A 16,027-nucleotide genomic window follows, 5' to 3' on the forward strand; every position below is an offset into this window, starting at 1 on the left:
CGTTTAGAAGCACATCATTCACTTGCTTCATCTAGATTCTGAGGAAATACTCGGAACAATAAAAGATGGCAATATATCAACCTCTCATGAAAAGGCTAAGGCCGTGATATTTTTGAGAAGGCATCTAGATGAAAATCTTACGCATGATTATGCGAGAACCAAAGATCCCTTAGATCTTTGGAAAGCTCTGAAGGAGAGGTTTGATAACCAAAAGAAAATTACTCTCCCCCATGCACTCGATGAGTGGAAAAATCTACGATTTCAAGATTTTGAAAAAGTGGAAACGTACAATTCCGCTATATTGAGAATAGCGGCGCAATTAGATTATTGCGGTAAGCCTGTCTCGGAAGCGGAAATGCTCGAGAAAACTTACCAAACGTTCCACAAAAATCATTATGTTCTACAAGAACAATATAGAAATTGTGGGTATACGAGGTTCTCTGAACTCGCTGTGGCGCTTATAATAGCGGAGAGAAATAATGAACTCCTCATTAAAAACCAAAATGCCCGACCCACGGGAACGAAAGCATTTCCTGAGGTAAATGCAACGGATATAAAAAATCCGGAAAAAGGAAATTATTCCTATCGTGGGCGTGGTCGTGGCCGTGGTCACAATCGTGGTTTTGGTCGTGGTCGTGGTTATCGATTTAACCGCAACCATGAAAGGAGTAACAACCCAAGAGAAAGGGGATCCAACACATGGAATCGATATGATCGGGTAAAAGGGAAAGAAACCCAAGAAAACCCTAGTCATAAAAATGAGAACGTCTGTTACAGATGTGGATCGAAGGGACACTGGTCTCAAGTATGTCGAACTCCTCGGCATCTATGCCAATTGTACCAAGAATCTATTAAAGGCAAGGCAAAGGAAGTAAATCTCAATGAACACCTTGTGGGTACAACATCGACATACCTCGAATCCTCTGACTTTATGGGAGATTTCGACGAGGCCACTCATCAAAATAATTGAAGTGCTTGTACTGATCAAGCTTAATAATGCCTAGTGATGCCATAAAATATTATGTATTTCACTTTCAAAATAATGTTGTATTTCAAAATATCTAATGTATAATTATTGTGTACTTGTTATTGATGCATAATATGTTTACTTATGAAAGTTTATTTTCTTTATAATCATTAACTGTGTGTTACAGAAATGGATAAGAAAGCAAATGGAACAACAACTAAACAAATTGGTAGAGAAGTTTGCATACCAGATAGTGGCACAACGCACACTATACTGAAGGATAAGAGATATTTCTCTACTTTAAAGTCAGTAAAAATGACTATAAACATAATATCAAGCCCTACAGACCTGATCGAAGGAATTGGCAAGGCGAACTTTATGTTGCCTAATGGAACAAAGTTTTCCATAGATAATGCCTTATATTCTCCAAATTCTAAGAGAAATTTGTTGAGGTTCAAAGATATATACCGTCAAAGGGTATAACACTCAGTCTGCAACTGAGAATGGAAAGAAGTATTTGTATATAACTTCTGAAAAATCAGGCAAAGGCCTTGTACTGGAAAAATTTCCAGAACTTCCTTCTGGATTGCATCACACTTATATTGATGCTATAGAATCACATCTTGTGATAAAAAGAAATCCAGAAGATGTTACATTATGGCATGATCGCCTTGGTCATCCAGGCACTACAATGATGCGAAAAATCATTGAAAGCTCACATGGTCATTCAATAAAAACCCAAGATATATACCAAAGTAATAAAATGACATGTGATGCGTGTGCTCTTGGGAAATTAATCATAAGACCATCACCAACCAAAGTTGACAAAGAATCACCAAAGTTTTTGGAAAGAATCCAAGGTGATATTTGTGGACCAATACATCCACCGTGTGGACCATTCTACTACTTTATGGTATTAATCGATGCATCGAGTAGATGGTCACATGTTTGTTTGTTATCATCTCGAAATATGGCATTTGCGAGATTTCTAACTCAGATAATCAAATTAAGAGCACAGTTCTCAGATTATACAATTAAAAGAGTTAGATTAGATAACGCTGGTGAATTCACATCCCAAGCTTTTAATGATTATTGTATGGTATCAGGGATTGAAGTAGAGCATTCTGTTGCTCATGTTCATACACAAAATGGTTTGGCAGAATCATTAATTAAACGGCTGCAACTAATTGCAAGGCCATTGATCATGAGATCAAAACTCCCAACCTCTGTATGGGGACATGCTATTTTGCATGCAGAAGCACTAATTCGGATAAGACCAAGTGCATACCATAGATATTCCCCATTACAGTTAGCATTTGGAAAAGAACCAAATATCTCTCATCTAAAAATCTTTGGTTGTGCGGTTTATATTCCAATAGCACCACCACAACGTACAAAGATGGGACCGCAAAGACGGTTGGGAATATATATTGGCTATGATTCTCCATCAATAATAAGATACCTAGAACCACAAACTGGTGATGTGTTTACGGCACGATTTGCCGATTGTCATTTTAATGAGAAAGAATTCCCAACTCTAGGGGGAGACAATAAACAAGTAGGAAAAGAGATCAAATGGAGTGTACCATCGTTATTACACCTTGATCCTCCTACGAAACAGTCAGAACTAGAAGTTCGACGTATCATGCATTTACAAAATATAACAAATCAGCTACCTGATGCATTTGCTGATACCAAAATGGTAACTAAATCACATATACCCGCTGCAAATACTCCTGCTCGTATTGAAATACCACAAAATGGTGGAACGGCAGTTGATACACGTGAATCAGGAACACGTTTAAAGCGCGGTAGACCTATTGGTTCAAAGGATAAACTTCCTAGAAAACGTAAGGAATGTGAAAAGCATGATACTCCCAAAATAACAGAAAATATTTTGGACGAAGAAAATTGTGAATCTAATGACAATATAAAGCATCTTGAATCTGAAGGAAATCATGAGATTTCTATCAATTACATCCATAATGGAAAGATATGGAAACGAAATGAGATGGATGATATTGATGACGTTTTCTCATACCTTTTAGCAAAGGAAATAAATGAAGAAAACGAAGATCCAGAACCAAAGTCTGTATATGAATGTCAAAAGAGACATGACTGGATAAAATGGAAAGATGCAATTCAAGTCGAATTAGATTCGCTTAACAAACGAAATGTATTCGGACCTATTGTGCTCACACCCAAAGATGTAAAACCAGTTGGGTACAAATGGGTATTTGTCCGAAAAAGAAATGAGAAAAACGAGATTACAAGATACAAAGCTCGTCTCGTAGCCCAAGGTTTCTCTCAAAGGCCAGGAATTGATTATGAGGAAACTTATTCTCCTGTCATGGACGCAATCACATTTAGATTCCTGATGAGCCTAGCGGCCAATGAAAATTTAGAAATGCGTCTCATGGATGTCGTTACGGCATATTTATATGGATCATTAGATACTGATATCTATATGAGAATCCCAGATGGATTTAAAATGCCAGAAATTGCAAAGGTCATTATATGGGTTAAAACAATCTGGACGAATGTGGTATAATCGTCTCAGCGAACACTTAACAAAAGAAGGATACACGAATGATCCTATATGCCCTTGTGTTTTCATAAAGAAAACAACATCCGGATTTGTGATAATCGCGGTGTACGGTGATGATCTTAATATTATTGGAACTCAAAACGAAATCCAAAAGGCATCAAACTATCTGAAAGGAGAATTTGAGATGAAAGATCTCGGCCAGACAAAATATTGTCTAGGATTACAAATTGAGCATTCTCAAAAGGGTATATTTGTACACCAGTCTACATATACCAAACGAGTATTGAAACGCTTTAACATGGATAAAGCAACTCCTCTTAGCACCCCGATGGTCGTTAGATCACTTAATGTTGAAAATGATCCGTTTCGACCATCTGAGGAAAATGAAGAAATACTTGGTCCTGAAACTCCATACTTAAGTGCAATTGGAGCTCTTATGTATCTTGCAAATTGTACTCGACCTGACATATCCTTTGCTGTTAATCTTTTAGCGAGATTCAGTTCGTCTCCTACACGAAGACATTGGAATGGAATTAAACATGTCTTTCGTTACCTTCAAGGAACAACTGATTTAGGCTTGTTTTATCCTAAAAGTTCAAAAGGTCAAATGATTGGTTTTGCAGATGCAGGTTATTTGTCAGATCCACACAAAGCTCGATCCCAGACAGGATATGTTTTTACAATTGGAGGCACCGCCATATCTTGGCGTTCTCAGAAGCAGACACTTGTTGCTACTTCTTCAAATCACACTGAGATCATTGCACTCCATGAAGCAAGTAGAGAATGTGTATGACTAAGATCAATAAGCCGACACATATGTTCAAGCAGTGGGATTGACGAAAATGCGGAGCCAACTATTCTATATGAAGATAACGCGGCATGTGTTGCTCAAACGAAGGAAGGATATATCAAAAGCGATAGAACCAAACATATACCTCCGAAATTCTTCTCATACACTCAAGAGCTCGAGAAGAATAAAGAGATTGAAGTAAGATATGTTCGATCATGCGACAATGCAGCCGACCTCTTCACAAAATCACTCCCTACCTCGGTATTCAGAAAACACATCCATAACATTGGAATGCGTCATCAGAAGGATTTATGACTGCTTATTCGAGGGGGAGCTTACATGGTTGTACTCTTTTTACCTTACTATGGTTTTTCCCATTGGGTTTTCCTGGAAAGGTTTTTAACGAGGCAACAAAGACGTTAAGCGAGAGCGGATAGTGACACCGGCCCCCAAGGGGGAGTGTTACGAAAGTCAACAAAAACAGAAAGAGCCGTAATGTTTGAAATTATAAAAGATGTGGGGCCCGCTGCACTATTTGCACAGTAGATTTTTTCTCTATATATACGATTGAGTTCGATCGTTTAGAAGTACATCATTCACTCCTCTCTTCTCTCTAATAATAATCTTTCTATCAGTATTAAAATTTCTACGGGTATACAATTTTGCCCTTATTTAAATTCCTGCGATACAATAAAATTCTAGTTTTTTTTATAACAGGAAATGGTTTTTTGTGGACAAGATAATGTTGATAACGAAAATAATGATCACAAAGAACTGTGGTTTGACTTCACAATTGTTCATGGTTTGCTTCAGATTAAGCCATTATCGTACTTACAGAACAGAGATTGTGTAAGGTTGCCGTTCTTACAAGTCCTTCAATTTAAAAGCTTCAGAAACTGTACTATAATTGGGGTAAAGACTAAGTGAATGATTAGAAAACGGGCAATGGTGTTTGGATGGTTACAGAATGATCTGAGATCAAGAAAACAAAAGAAGCAACAAGGTTTCTTCCTTGCTTGCACATTCATAGGTTCTGTCATCTACTTTTTCTCCTCCCATCCCTCGATATTGTTATTGTCCCATCACGCTTCTTCTTGTCCATCTACAAGATCAGGAAAGTAAGAAAAATATAATGAACAACTAAAATTCTAAGTTAGAGCTTCTAAATAGACCATGGGTTACATTTAAGACGGCAATGACTAAGAACGTAAAGGGCTCACTCATCCCAGGAAACAAACTGAAGGGCGAAAGTGTACTCAAGAAGAAAAAAAGAACTCTATAATGGCCAATCATCTTCTTGTATTCTCACTCACACTGCATTAGCGTGAAAGTGTTCTGATTGGCGATCCGCAGAAATCTTATACAATAAAGTTGCCTTGTCTCTCTCCTCCTGCAGCCACGTCATCAGGTAAGGGTGGGCAAATCTCGACACGTGTCGACACCTGAGTGGTTCCGTGTTTTTTTCTCCTGCTTTTGTTTCTTACTTTGTTGAATACGAGAGTCTGATGTGGGCTTTATGGTATTTGCGCATGAAGCCCAAAGTGGAGCCCAGTCTCCTTCACGCTGTTTCAACCCACAAATGTTTAGGGTTTTCTCCCATTTTCTTCTCACGGCTCGAACTCACCGACGAAACCAATGTTTGGCTCAGATCGCCGTTCCGCGCCTCAGATTTCCATATGGAGGCCACTACAAGCTCCTCCTTCGAACCGTCTTTGTCATTTTTTTTTGGAAAAGCTCTCTGTCGTCTGTATACTTCTCTGTTCCACTGAAGAAACCAGAACGATATGTAACGCTTTATTCACAATTGAGAACTCTATTAAATTTCACCATTAAGTCACTCCGTCTATCCCACTACTCGAATTTAATTACTACTCTTCCCATCTTCTTTGCAAATCCCTAATTTTCCATACTATAAATAGTGGTGCAGCCATCTCCATATCTCATCGTTTCACCAGATTCATCGTTTCGTCCTTATAGTGTTGACGCGTCTCATGCGTTTCTGGGAAGCATGTTTTTGCTTGATGAAAAGGTTTGCTTTCTTCGTGTGTTTCCCAATTTTCAGTTAAAGCTTTTCCAAGGTTCCATCTATGTTCATCGCCTTAATACTTTCAAACATCTCTGTTCAGTGGGTTTGATGCTACGAGAAGCAACCACCACTTCAAGAAACAAAATCACCTGTCACAATATGCTTCACTGACCTAACTAAGTTTGTTGAGATTCCGGCAGGACCTGCTCCAGTACCCCTGGAGTTCTTTAGTTTTTGTCTTTATGAGCAACTCATGGAATTGGCAAACAAAAATACTCAATTTTTAGGTCTGTCTTTTAACTTACATTTGGAACAAATCTAGATGTTTTCCCGTTAATATATCCACACTCTGTTACACTTTCTTTGCAGGCATCATAGGGGAGGTGACTTAGGTGAGCAACGTCAATATAAATTTTAATGACGAATCACAAACAACTCAACACATAATGGAGGCCATCCAAATTGACGGGTACTTGAGTGTTTCAGGACCACTAAAATGTTAATATATCCTCTTGGTTTGATTGTATACTACCAAACTTGAAATATGCATCATGACATCTACATACTTCATTTTCTGTTAATATATTTCCAACCTTCTAAAGTGCTCTACAATATCTACTACTGTCTGTCTAAGTGTCTTTGATGTCCAGGCCAGCAAACTCCACCAGAACTTAGATGGGGTTGGTGTGGAGCCTAAGGTCATTAATATCTATCAAAGAACATTAATCCAAAATTTGTAGGAGGTCAACAGCTTCCCACGAACCTTTCTATTTCATACTTGTGTGTGCATAACTATTCCAACACTAACTAGGCTAGACTTGCAGGACGCTTATATTTGAATGCAATTTCAGGGACCAATTTCCACTTCGACAAAGAAGTAAGTGCAAGCCAGTCCTACTTCGCTGCCTAAGTCGCTCAAACGTTTGTTCACTATATTATATGTCTGTTACACCTAGAATCTAAATAATTACTGCCATCACCAACCACAGCTTCGGTGAGGATGGTGTCACCAGCTCTGCAAGTTATACCAAATATGGAGATGTTCAGAAAATTGAAACTGTTACGGTGCTCAAGCTTAATGCGTACGTGCTGAAATCTCGCTGCAGGTACATTTCCTTACTGGTGACGTCGTGCTATATGGTTTCATAAATATTAAATTACTAGAGTTCCTTCATTCCACCACAGGTTTCTGAGTTCCTTTGCACCAACAAAGTAGAGGCCACTGAAACCACCAATGGATGGTGCTACATTTTCTGCTACAAATGTTCAAGAAAGCTACAGCGAGGATTCCCTTCATTCACATGCACCTATTGTCATAACTCTAGCACTATTGGTGTTGTCAGGTATTGCCCGGTAGATTTATCTCACTTCTCACTTTTTAAAATATTCACTAAACAAGCCATCTAACACTCTCCCATTGGCGTTTTAAAATTTTGCAAACCGTGTGGAGATTTGTGTCTCTGATGCGAGAGAGTCATCCATGTTTGACTACAAATTGGTATTTCAATATTTACATACACAAGCTACGTAATGATGTCTACATTCTTTTCATTAAAATGCAGGCTGCAAGTGTTGCAGACCCTCTAGAGTCTGAGGTTTCACAATTTCTCCAAGAAATAGTTGTGAGACGTTTGATTTTCAATTGAAGCTTTTTGAGTTCATTTTCAACTCCAAACATCAATCATTCACTGTGTCCCACATATTTTATTGTCATCAGCGTCCCCTACTGAAACTTTTACTTAGGAAAGTTTTACGCCCTATTTGGCGTGACTGGGAAAGAAATTGGTGTGTTTTCAGTCGCTGGGAAGTGAGAAGGAATATGCAGGGACAGCACTATCACCGGATTCATTTGATTATTTAGTCCCCGCGTCTTTTGTTTCAAACTCCAAATGAAGAAAATATCATTAACAATATATATGTTTAATTTAGTTTTTTTTATTTCTTAATTGTATATTTACTTATAATTTATTTTCCTTATATTGTATATTTACTTATTAGTTTAATGCAATGTTTCTGTTTATTTATTTACTTATTATTTATTTTCTATTTTTTAAATAATAATGACACGTGTCATCTTCCGGGAGAATTGTTTTCGCTGATATGGACGCTCTACGGAGCCTCAAAAGTTCCCTTTTATTAGTATAGATTTTTTTTTAAAACCTATAGTTCTACTTTGACGTTTTCTATATTCTAAATCAATAAAATCATGTCGACAAAAAAAATCAATAAAAGCATATTTCATCTAAATCCACTCCCTATTTGGTTGACATTTGTTTCCAAGCTCTAGGTACATATTAATGTATTTAGAAAACTTTTCCTGGTGACACAAAAAATACACTGTGATCTTATACTCTAATAAACGACTATTCGGATTTGGGAAATATAGTCATATATAACGACTATTCGGATTTGGGAAAGTATCATTCAGGCAGAGGCTGTCATCAACTTAATTAACTACATATAAGACATGGTTCATTGATATGAACAAAACATCAATCATTCCCTCCCCTCCTGGCATGTATCCATGAGAATTTATAATTTCAAAAGAAAGTGGTAAATAAAGACAAACTTCAAAAAGTGTGTATGTTTATATGTAACGATTTATGTTGTTTGTCAAGGAACAGAAGGGAGGAATCAAGAACAAAAAAAAAAGGTTTCACAATGTCAAGAAGCGTCTAAACCCTCCAACATTACCTCTTTAAAAACTTTAGTCAAGAGTTTCGAAATCTTTTTGTTGAACCAGCAAATAACACAACTACAAGCTGATCACAAGGAGATAATGTCACACACAAACATGAAGACAACCCTATGAATTAATATAAAATCCCCAACAAATATTACTAACAAATAATCAAATTCCGCGCAAAGCACGGATCTCCCTCTAGTAATCCATACTTTTGCCAATTCTCAAAAACTAATAAGAATTCGACAAGCATCAACTGACTACCGGTTCGATTCTTGGTTCATTCCGGTCCGGTTTCAGTTTTTTAGATTAGAAAAATAGAAACCATTCAAGTTTAGTAAATTTATGTCCGGTTTCGACTTCGGTTTTCTGGGTTCGGTTTTGGATTGATTTTCAGAAGGTATGTCAAGGACTAAGGTTTTGATTGTTGGCCAAATGTATCAAGAAGAACACTGCATTCAAGAAGAACACTACATTCTTTTTTACCAATAGTTTCTTTTCCCTTATTTCTCAATCTTCTTATTGAAAAGTAATATAGAACAAATTCATTTCTCGTTAAAATAATATAGAAAAATATTTCAACAATTTTATTTGTATCCGTTCTTTTACTATTTGTGATGGTTATCAGTTACGCATAAGTGTTACTATGATAATCCTACCCAAAAAAAAAGTGTTGCTATGATAAATAGAAGGCGAATCAAATGCAAATTAAAAAATAGTCAAGATGAATGTTACAAAATAATGAGCTAACTTATTCCTTGATTGACAAAAAGGGCATATGCTACATACAATGAGATAAAATAACAAACAAACAAAGCTACAAAATCAACATCCTGCCCGTTTAAGTTGATGGGGGCGAGGGGATAACCGAATCGGGAGTTTGAGATGATGGTGTCCACGCATATAGAAGCATGCCCAGTACGAGGATGACTGTGCCTGCCACGAACCCTGTTGGAAGTGAAGATGCGACCCCAAGGTACGGTAAGGGAAGCGTGAAGAAGTAAACCGCTATGGGCACTGTACAGGCAAAGCCAACACAAGGTTCTGTATTGTTAGAAATGTTTTTCTCTTCTGTATTCTAATTGATGTTAAGTTTGGCAGATTCTTATCTAATAAGATATCACAGAAATGACCGTGTGGCTGATAGAGAAGTAGGTTTCCATGAAACATGCCAAGGCTATTATTAGGAGACGAATGTTGTACCTGAAACGGTGGATGCCAGAGACGACACAACAGCAGATGAGATCTTGATGAGGCGTAGAAGAGAGATGTTATAAGCCATGTTCATCATGACAAACATTATAGGAAGAAGGGGCGCCCCTTCGCATCCTGTTGTCAAAACCAAACCGAGCGTGTTAAATACTATGAGCAGAGGACAAAAACAAGGAGATAATCGAGCAGAAGGCATAAGCTGCCAACTAACCTGTTGTTTTAGCACCGATGTTCAGAAAGCAAGCACCTCCGTCTCTGAGATAGCTTGGTAGTTGGTTAAACGGTATGCCCCAAAGTTTTGAAAGAAAAGGAAGAAGCAACGCTATGCATATGACCTGAGTTGACCACAGAAACAGCCACATTAGCTAGCAAATAGATGCTAAGAACAGAAAATGATCTGATGCTAAAAAACAAAGAGCACTTACTTGGAAAATTGAACCATATGAGTTTACAACAAAGAGATCAAGTGAAGCACCCTGTAATAATAAAAATTTATTTAATTTCTTTCAGAATTCAAAAACCGCAAATGCTATCGAAGTGTCTTGACGGCGTTATTACCTTCAACCGCTTTTTGCTATCTATAAAGATGATTTCCTACAAGGATATAGAGTTTACTGTTAAAGAGAAGAACCCAAAATATTGTAGCTGGAGGAGATATAATTAATTAGCTAATGATTGACAAACCTTCATTACTGTATCTGCTCCTTGAAGCATAAAAGATAATACCATAAGAAGACTCCAAAATATTCCAGCATCTTTAAATGAATGGGCGGCCCCTGATCCACTGAACATACAAGCGAAAATAGTACGTAAACCAACATGGATGATATATGTTGTTAAACTGGCAACGTTGTGTCCTATGACAAGTCTAACAAAAGAAACCAAGTTGCTTCAATATCAAGTAAGTTAATCGAGCTGGCTGACCTTGCCACACTGACGATTACACCAAATGCTACAAGAACACATCCCAATATTTGGTTTATTCTATATCTCCTCCCAAGAAAAATCATGGAGAATAGAATTTGCCAAATAAGAAACGTCTGCAAAGTAATAAAATGACTAGAATTAACTCTAAAACATTTATCAGAGAAGAACCATGTTTTTATCAGCTATGATTCACGAAAAAACAGAGTTTGAGGGAAGTAGCTTTTGGCACACCAAAACGAAATTTAGGATAATTAATGTTGTACTATGAACTTATGGAAGATAGAGATAATAATGTTTTAAGCATCTAACCTGAGATAAAACTGTAGTAGATGGTCCAGAGAGATTTGCTGTCAATAAAAAGGAGAGCAAGCAAGACAAACAGGGTTAGTTTTCATGTTATTGCATGCATCAACAATGTTTAGATTCATTTTGATCGAACAGATAGTATACAGTAGACAACGGGACAGGGAAAGAAGTGTTAAGAGTAGAATCAATGTAAAGATACCTGCAGCCGCCATCCCAGAAGTTAAAGCAAGAGACTCCAAAATGCCAACAATTAAAAATGGAATCTTTGGAACTGATAGCATCTCTTTTGTAACAATCCCAGCTCGGTATCTGAAATACAGGATAGAAAAGTATACAGCTACATACCTGCAATGGAAAAGAGAAAAAAAAAAATAGTTTTAAATTGTATACTTGTTAATATAAAACAAGATACATTCAGGAAATCGAGTATATGTGATTATGACAACAAACTATGGGTTTGTCCACATTAAACAATTAGAACAAACTTCAAGCTTACTTTCTCACTTTACAAGCCTGTGGTAAAAGAGCTTATTTCTAAGAGGGTACAAAAGATAAGCTATATGTGTTCAGAAACAAGCCGTGAAAACCACAGTACACAGCTAAATCACATTGGATCCGTCGAGCACAAAACAACCATATATATCTTCTCACATAATTTTACGCAGATAAGCACAATCCAGAGTGAATATGTTCGACATAATTTATGTTCTCATTGATAAAGGACATTAAAATTTCCAATCAAATACACATACTAACTTGCACACAGCAGCTCATGTATGCAAAAGAAAGTGAGAGAGGCGTGCGGAAAGAAAAAACAATGTGATTGACACGTTCAATAAATTCAGATAAGGTAAAGTATTGTCGTGACACGATCGGGTCTGGATTCAATATCTAACTGCAGATCCAACGAAAAAAGTCATTAACTCACTTCTGCAAACCCCAACGAAAAAGTCATTTGACTCACTAATTAAAAAAAAAAAAAAACAACTCTTAAGTAGGTGAAGGTGACCCAGAGAAACTGGCACGTGAGGAAAAAGTTATATACTGTACGCGAAAGAAAAATAAAAGTGCTCGCCAACTATGACCCAGTTCATAAAGAGAATCTTGTGACAATTACAGAATTTTATAATGCATACGAATATTTAAGATTCGCATCCTCCAAACCATACATACGACATATACCAACTTTCCCACATCCAACAATCGTCTCTCGATATCAAAGGCTAGATTAAGGAAGATGAATGTAATCAAACTCTATTTTCAAAAAACAATAATCTGAAATCTAAACTTGACTTAATCAAATCCACACACTAATTTTAAGCATTTGAGAGAGAGCCAGAGAGAGAGAGGAATCGTTTACCCGAAAGTGGAAAGCTGAGCGAGGAAGAAGGGATATTTTTTTAGAGGAATAAGCGCCAGCTTATACATTACGCGGTTCCCCACCCCCAGCGCCGCCGTTACCGCCGCCGCGATTACTATCTCGGTCGTCCTGTCCTGTTTTCCGGCGAGAGCGTGATCGTCGGTTTTTCCACCGGGCGACGCGTCTGGCTTCCTCTTCTTCTCCTCCTTGGCGACTTCGAAATCGTCAGATCCGTCCCAGAACTTCGCGGAAGGAACCGCCTCGATTCGCCACGGCCTGGACCTTCGAGATGGCCGGAGGAGGACGAGAGGCGGTACGCCTTGTATTTGATTTCGACAGATTAGGGAGATTGATTGAGGTGGATTCGCATTGCGCCGTTTGATTGAGCTCATCGACGCCGTCGAACCGGCGATTAACCGGCCGGAGCTCGTCGCCATGGTTTTCACAGGTTCGATGGAGAGATTTAATAAGAAGAGAGAGAGAGAGAGAGGTGGGAGGAGAGGTGTAATTGCGTCGACTACTTTATACTGACATCACACGAAAGACGAAACCACCTCCTGTGCTACGTTTTTTCCTGTTTGGGGTCAATCTGTAAATTCTATTTCTTTTGGGGCCAATTTGTAAATTATTTATTTACGATAGATAGAAAGTTTGTTAAGTAGATGATGACTATGCCACATGTCTTACGTTTTTGTGTGTGTTTTTTTCTCCTATAAAATAATCGGCTTCACCTTTTTCAAATCACAATGTGGCGGCGCAGCCAAATCATATTGTCACGGCGTAGTCCCCTATGGCTCTACATTTGGTTTTGCCTTACCATTTTTAATCGAGAGTTCTGATCAGGCTATAATTTTTTTTTTTTTTGAACTTAGCTTAGAAAGATTGTTGTCAGTGGAAGTAAGCCCCGTTCTGTTGTGTCCCCTTAGGGAAGTGAATTACTGTTAAATTGGCCATTATATCTTGGCTTGAGAGACAGGCTCCATACACGTGTCTCAGCCCGATTATGTCTCTCCAAGCACAAGACTCGCTCGTTACCGAGGCCGCATCTCTGCGGAATGGTGGCCAATGTTAATACCTAATGACATGACGTAAAATATTTTGGGAATCGAACTAAAAACACGATAATTCTAACTATATATGATAAAACCACTAATCCAACGCATTCAGTTTTTTTTTTGTCAAACTAATATTCTCTTCGTTACAATATAGATAATATTTTAGAAGAAGTATTTTGTTTTAATTTAGATAAAATTTTAAAGTTTAAAGTTAATTTTAATTTTATCAGAAACTGACCAATTAAATTTTACAGTTTTTTTTCTAATTGGTTAGATGATTTAAAATTATATCTTTACAATATTTTTTTTAATTTAACTGTCTTAATCTTTATATACAAAGGTAAAACATCAAATATAATCAAATAGAGGGAGTAGAGTCCAAAGCACCGTTGATTTTATTGTCTTATTTGGTTGAAACTTGGAAGTAACATCTTCTTTAGATCCTTGATTCGAACTTAGAAGCCCTCATCTTAACGTTGGGGGTGATGTGGCATAAGTTAAAGTTTATCATTTAAGAACCAATCAAAACCAGATTAGTTTGATGATTCAACTAAAATATGTAATTAAATGATGGTGGGCGAATAATGGTGGTTCTCATTTTAAGGAAAAGTTGTCTTATAAGTTCACACAAATTGACATTTTTAAAAAGATGGAATTATCTAACATTTTTTATTTGGCAAGCTAAAATGGGGTCACACTTCAAACCTATTAGAAAATCTGGCGAATGGACTCCACACTACATTCACCCTTTCTTGAGTTGAAAATTTTGATTTTCTCCTGATTATATACAAAATATGTGGGTTCACCTAGTAATGACTTATAATTGAAGGGCATGAATTTATTACATAGTATTGTTTTGGATACATCTCCTATATATTATTTGAGAAGCATTATAACTTCTTTTTGTAGCCACATGTCATCACTAGAATGATTCTTACAATCATTAGAGAAATATGTTGGTCCATCTAATTATATAATAAACTTTTTATTAAACTAACAATAAATTCATCATTAATATACTTTATTATTTTTTTAAATAAAATTTACGGAATTGCCTAATGTGGCTAAAGTATAGAGTCTCACATTCAAATTTTATGATCCATGGTTTAAAAATTTTGTTATGACAAAATACAAATGATTACAAAAATTATATAAGTAAAAAGTCTAATTTAATTAATTATTAAGATTAATATATATATCGTTTTAAATTAAACTATAAACCATATAAAATACAATATTTTAGTTTCAAAATTTTCTTTGAACATTTTTTTTGATAAAATTTTTGAACGATCATTGACAAATTTGTTTTTTTAATTATAAATTACTAAAACTATTAATCCCGCAATGAAAATTTTGTTATCAGTAATTTAAATTTTTTTCTATAAAAGATATAAATGATCAAAAAAACTATATGAGTAGAAATCATCATTTAATAGATATTAATATTAAAAATATATTATCTATGTTAGTGTCATTTAAATTTAATTACATATCCTATCAAATATAAAAAATATATTTTTTGGATTAATAAAATTGATTTATATGTTTGCACCAATTTAATTATAGAATAGTTACTGAACTTTAATTATTTAATATATATTGATTATTTTATAATATGTAAAATATTTAATACATGAAATAATTTTTATATATAATATTGATTCCGCGCAAGGCGCGGATCTTAACCTAGTTAAAAGATATTTCACAATCACATTATATAATGAGTTTTCATTAAACAACTCAATACGATGTATTTAATTCTTTATGTATTCAGTTTTATCATTATGTTGTCAATTTTGATTTAAAATACCATGAATTAATTATAATTAGTACATGAATCTGTAACTAATCGGATGGGCATGATGTAATAAGTCAAAAGTATACTTTGATTAGTTAATTTCTTGGAGTAAGGCTCATATGTGTGCTTTCTCTTACACTGAATGCATTACTCTATTTCCATGCATTGAATCCATATGCAGCCATCAAACTTGATTCAATGGTGTCTAACGCCTTTAAAATATTGTACATGTTTATATTTATGTATCAAATCTGATTATTATAATATCTCCACTATAAAACAATTGTGACTAACAACAATAAAAAAATATAGCCACCATTTTTGACATATATTTGTCAAAATAACACATTTTCCG

General features: G+C 36.0%; 1 protein-coding gene and 1 long non-coding RNA gene across 4 annotated transcripts; one reads left to right on the plus strand and one right to left on the minus strand.

Annotated features, from left to right (window-relative positions):
• Nucleotides 1-5,909: 5,909 nt before the first annotated feature.
• On the plus strand, nt 5,910-8,232 carry LOC106325270. Of its 3 annotated transcripts, none has more exons than XR_001266857.1 (7): nt 5,911-6,334; nt 6,432-6,618; nt 6,701-7,074; nt 7,156-7,208; nt 7,321-7,437; nt 7,517-7,674; nt 7,894-8,232. It is a non-coding gene; the product is annotated as an uncharacterized LOC106325270 (long non-coding RNA). The 3 variants fall into 3 exon arrangements; XR_001266856.1 differs by having other exon boundaries at nt 6,701-6,800; nt 6,982-7,074; nt 7,517-8,232; XR_001266855.1 differs by having other exon boundaries at nt 5,910-6,334; nt 7,517-8,232.
• A 1,466-nt stretch (nt 8,233-9,698) lies between these two features.
• LOC106322652 (protein CLT1, chloroplastic) lies at nt 9,699-13,413 on the minus strand. Its single transcript, XM_013760745.1, has 10 exons — nt 12,820-13,413; nt 11,659-11,804; nt 11,463-11,500; nt 11,151-11,266; nt 10,911-11,010; nt 10,785-10,820; nt 10,652-10,702; nt 10,438-10,561; nt 10,218-10,343; nt 9,699-10,031 (listed from the first exon to the last, which is right to left on the minus strand). The coding sequence occupies exons 1-10, from the start codon at nt 13,254-13,256 to the stop codon at nt 9,856-9,858; spliced, it is 1,350 nt and encodes a 449-aa protein (XP_013616199.1). The 5' UTR covers nt 13,257-13,413; the 3' UTR covers nt 9,699-9,855.
• Nucleotides 13,414-16,027: the final 2,614 nt, after the last annotated feature.

This window comes from Brassica oleracea, chromosome C2 (genome assembly GCF_000695525.1).
Source record: "Brassica oleracea var. oleracea cultivar TO1000 chromosome C2, BOL, whole genome shotgun sequence".
NCBI classification, from domain to species: Eukaryota; Viridiplantae; Streptophyta; class Magnoliopsida; order Brassicales; family Brassicaceae; genus Brassica; species Brassica oleracea.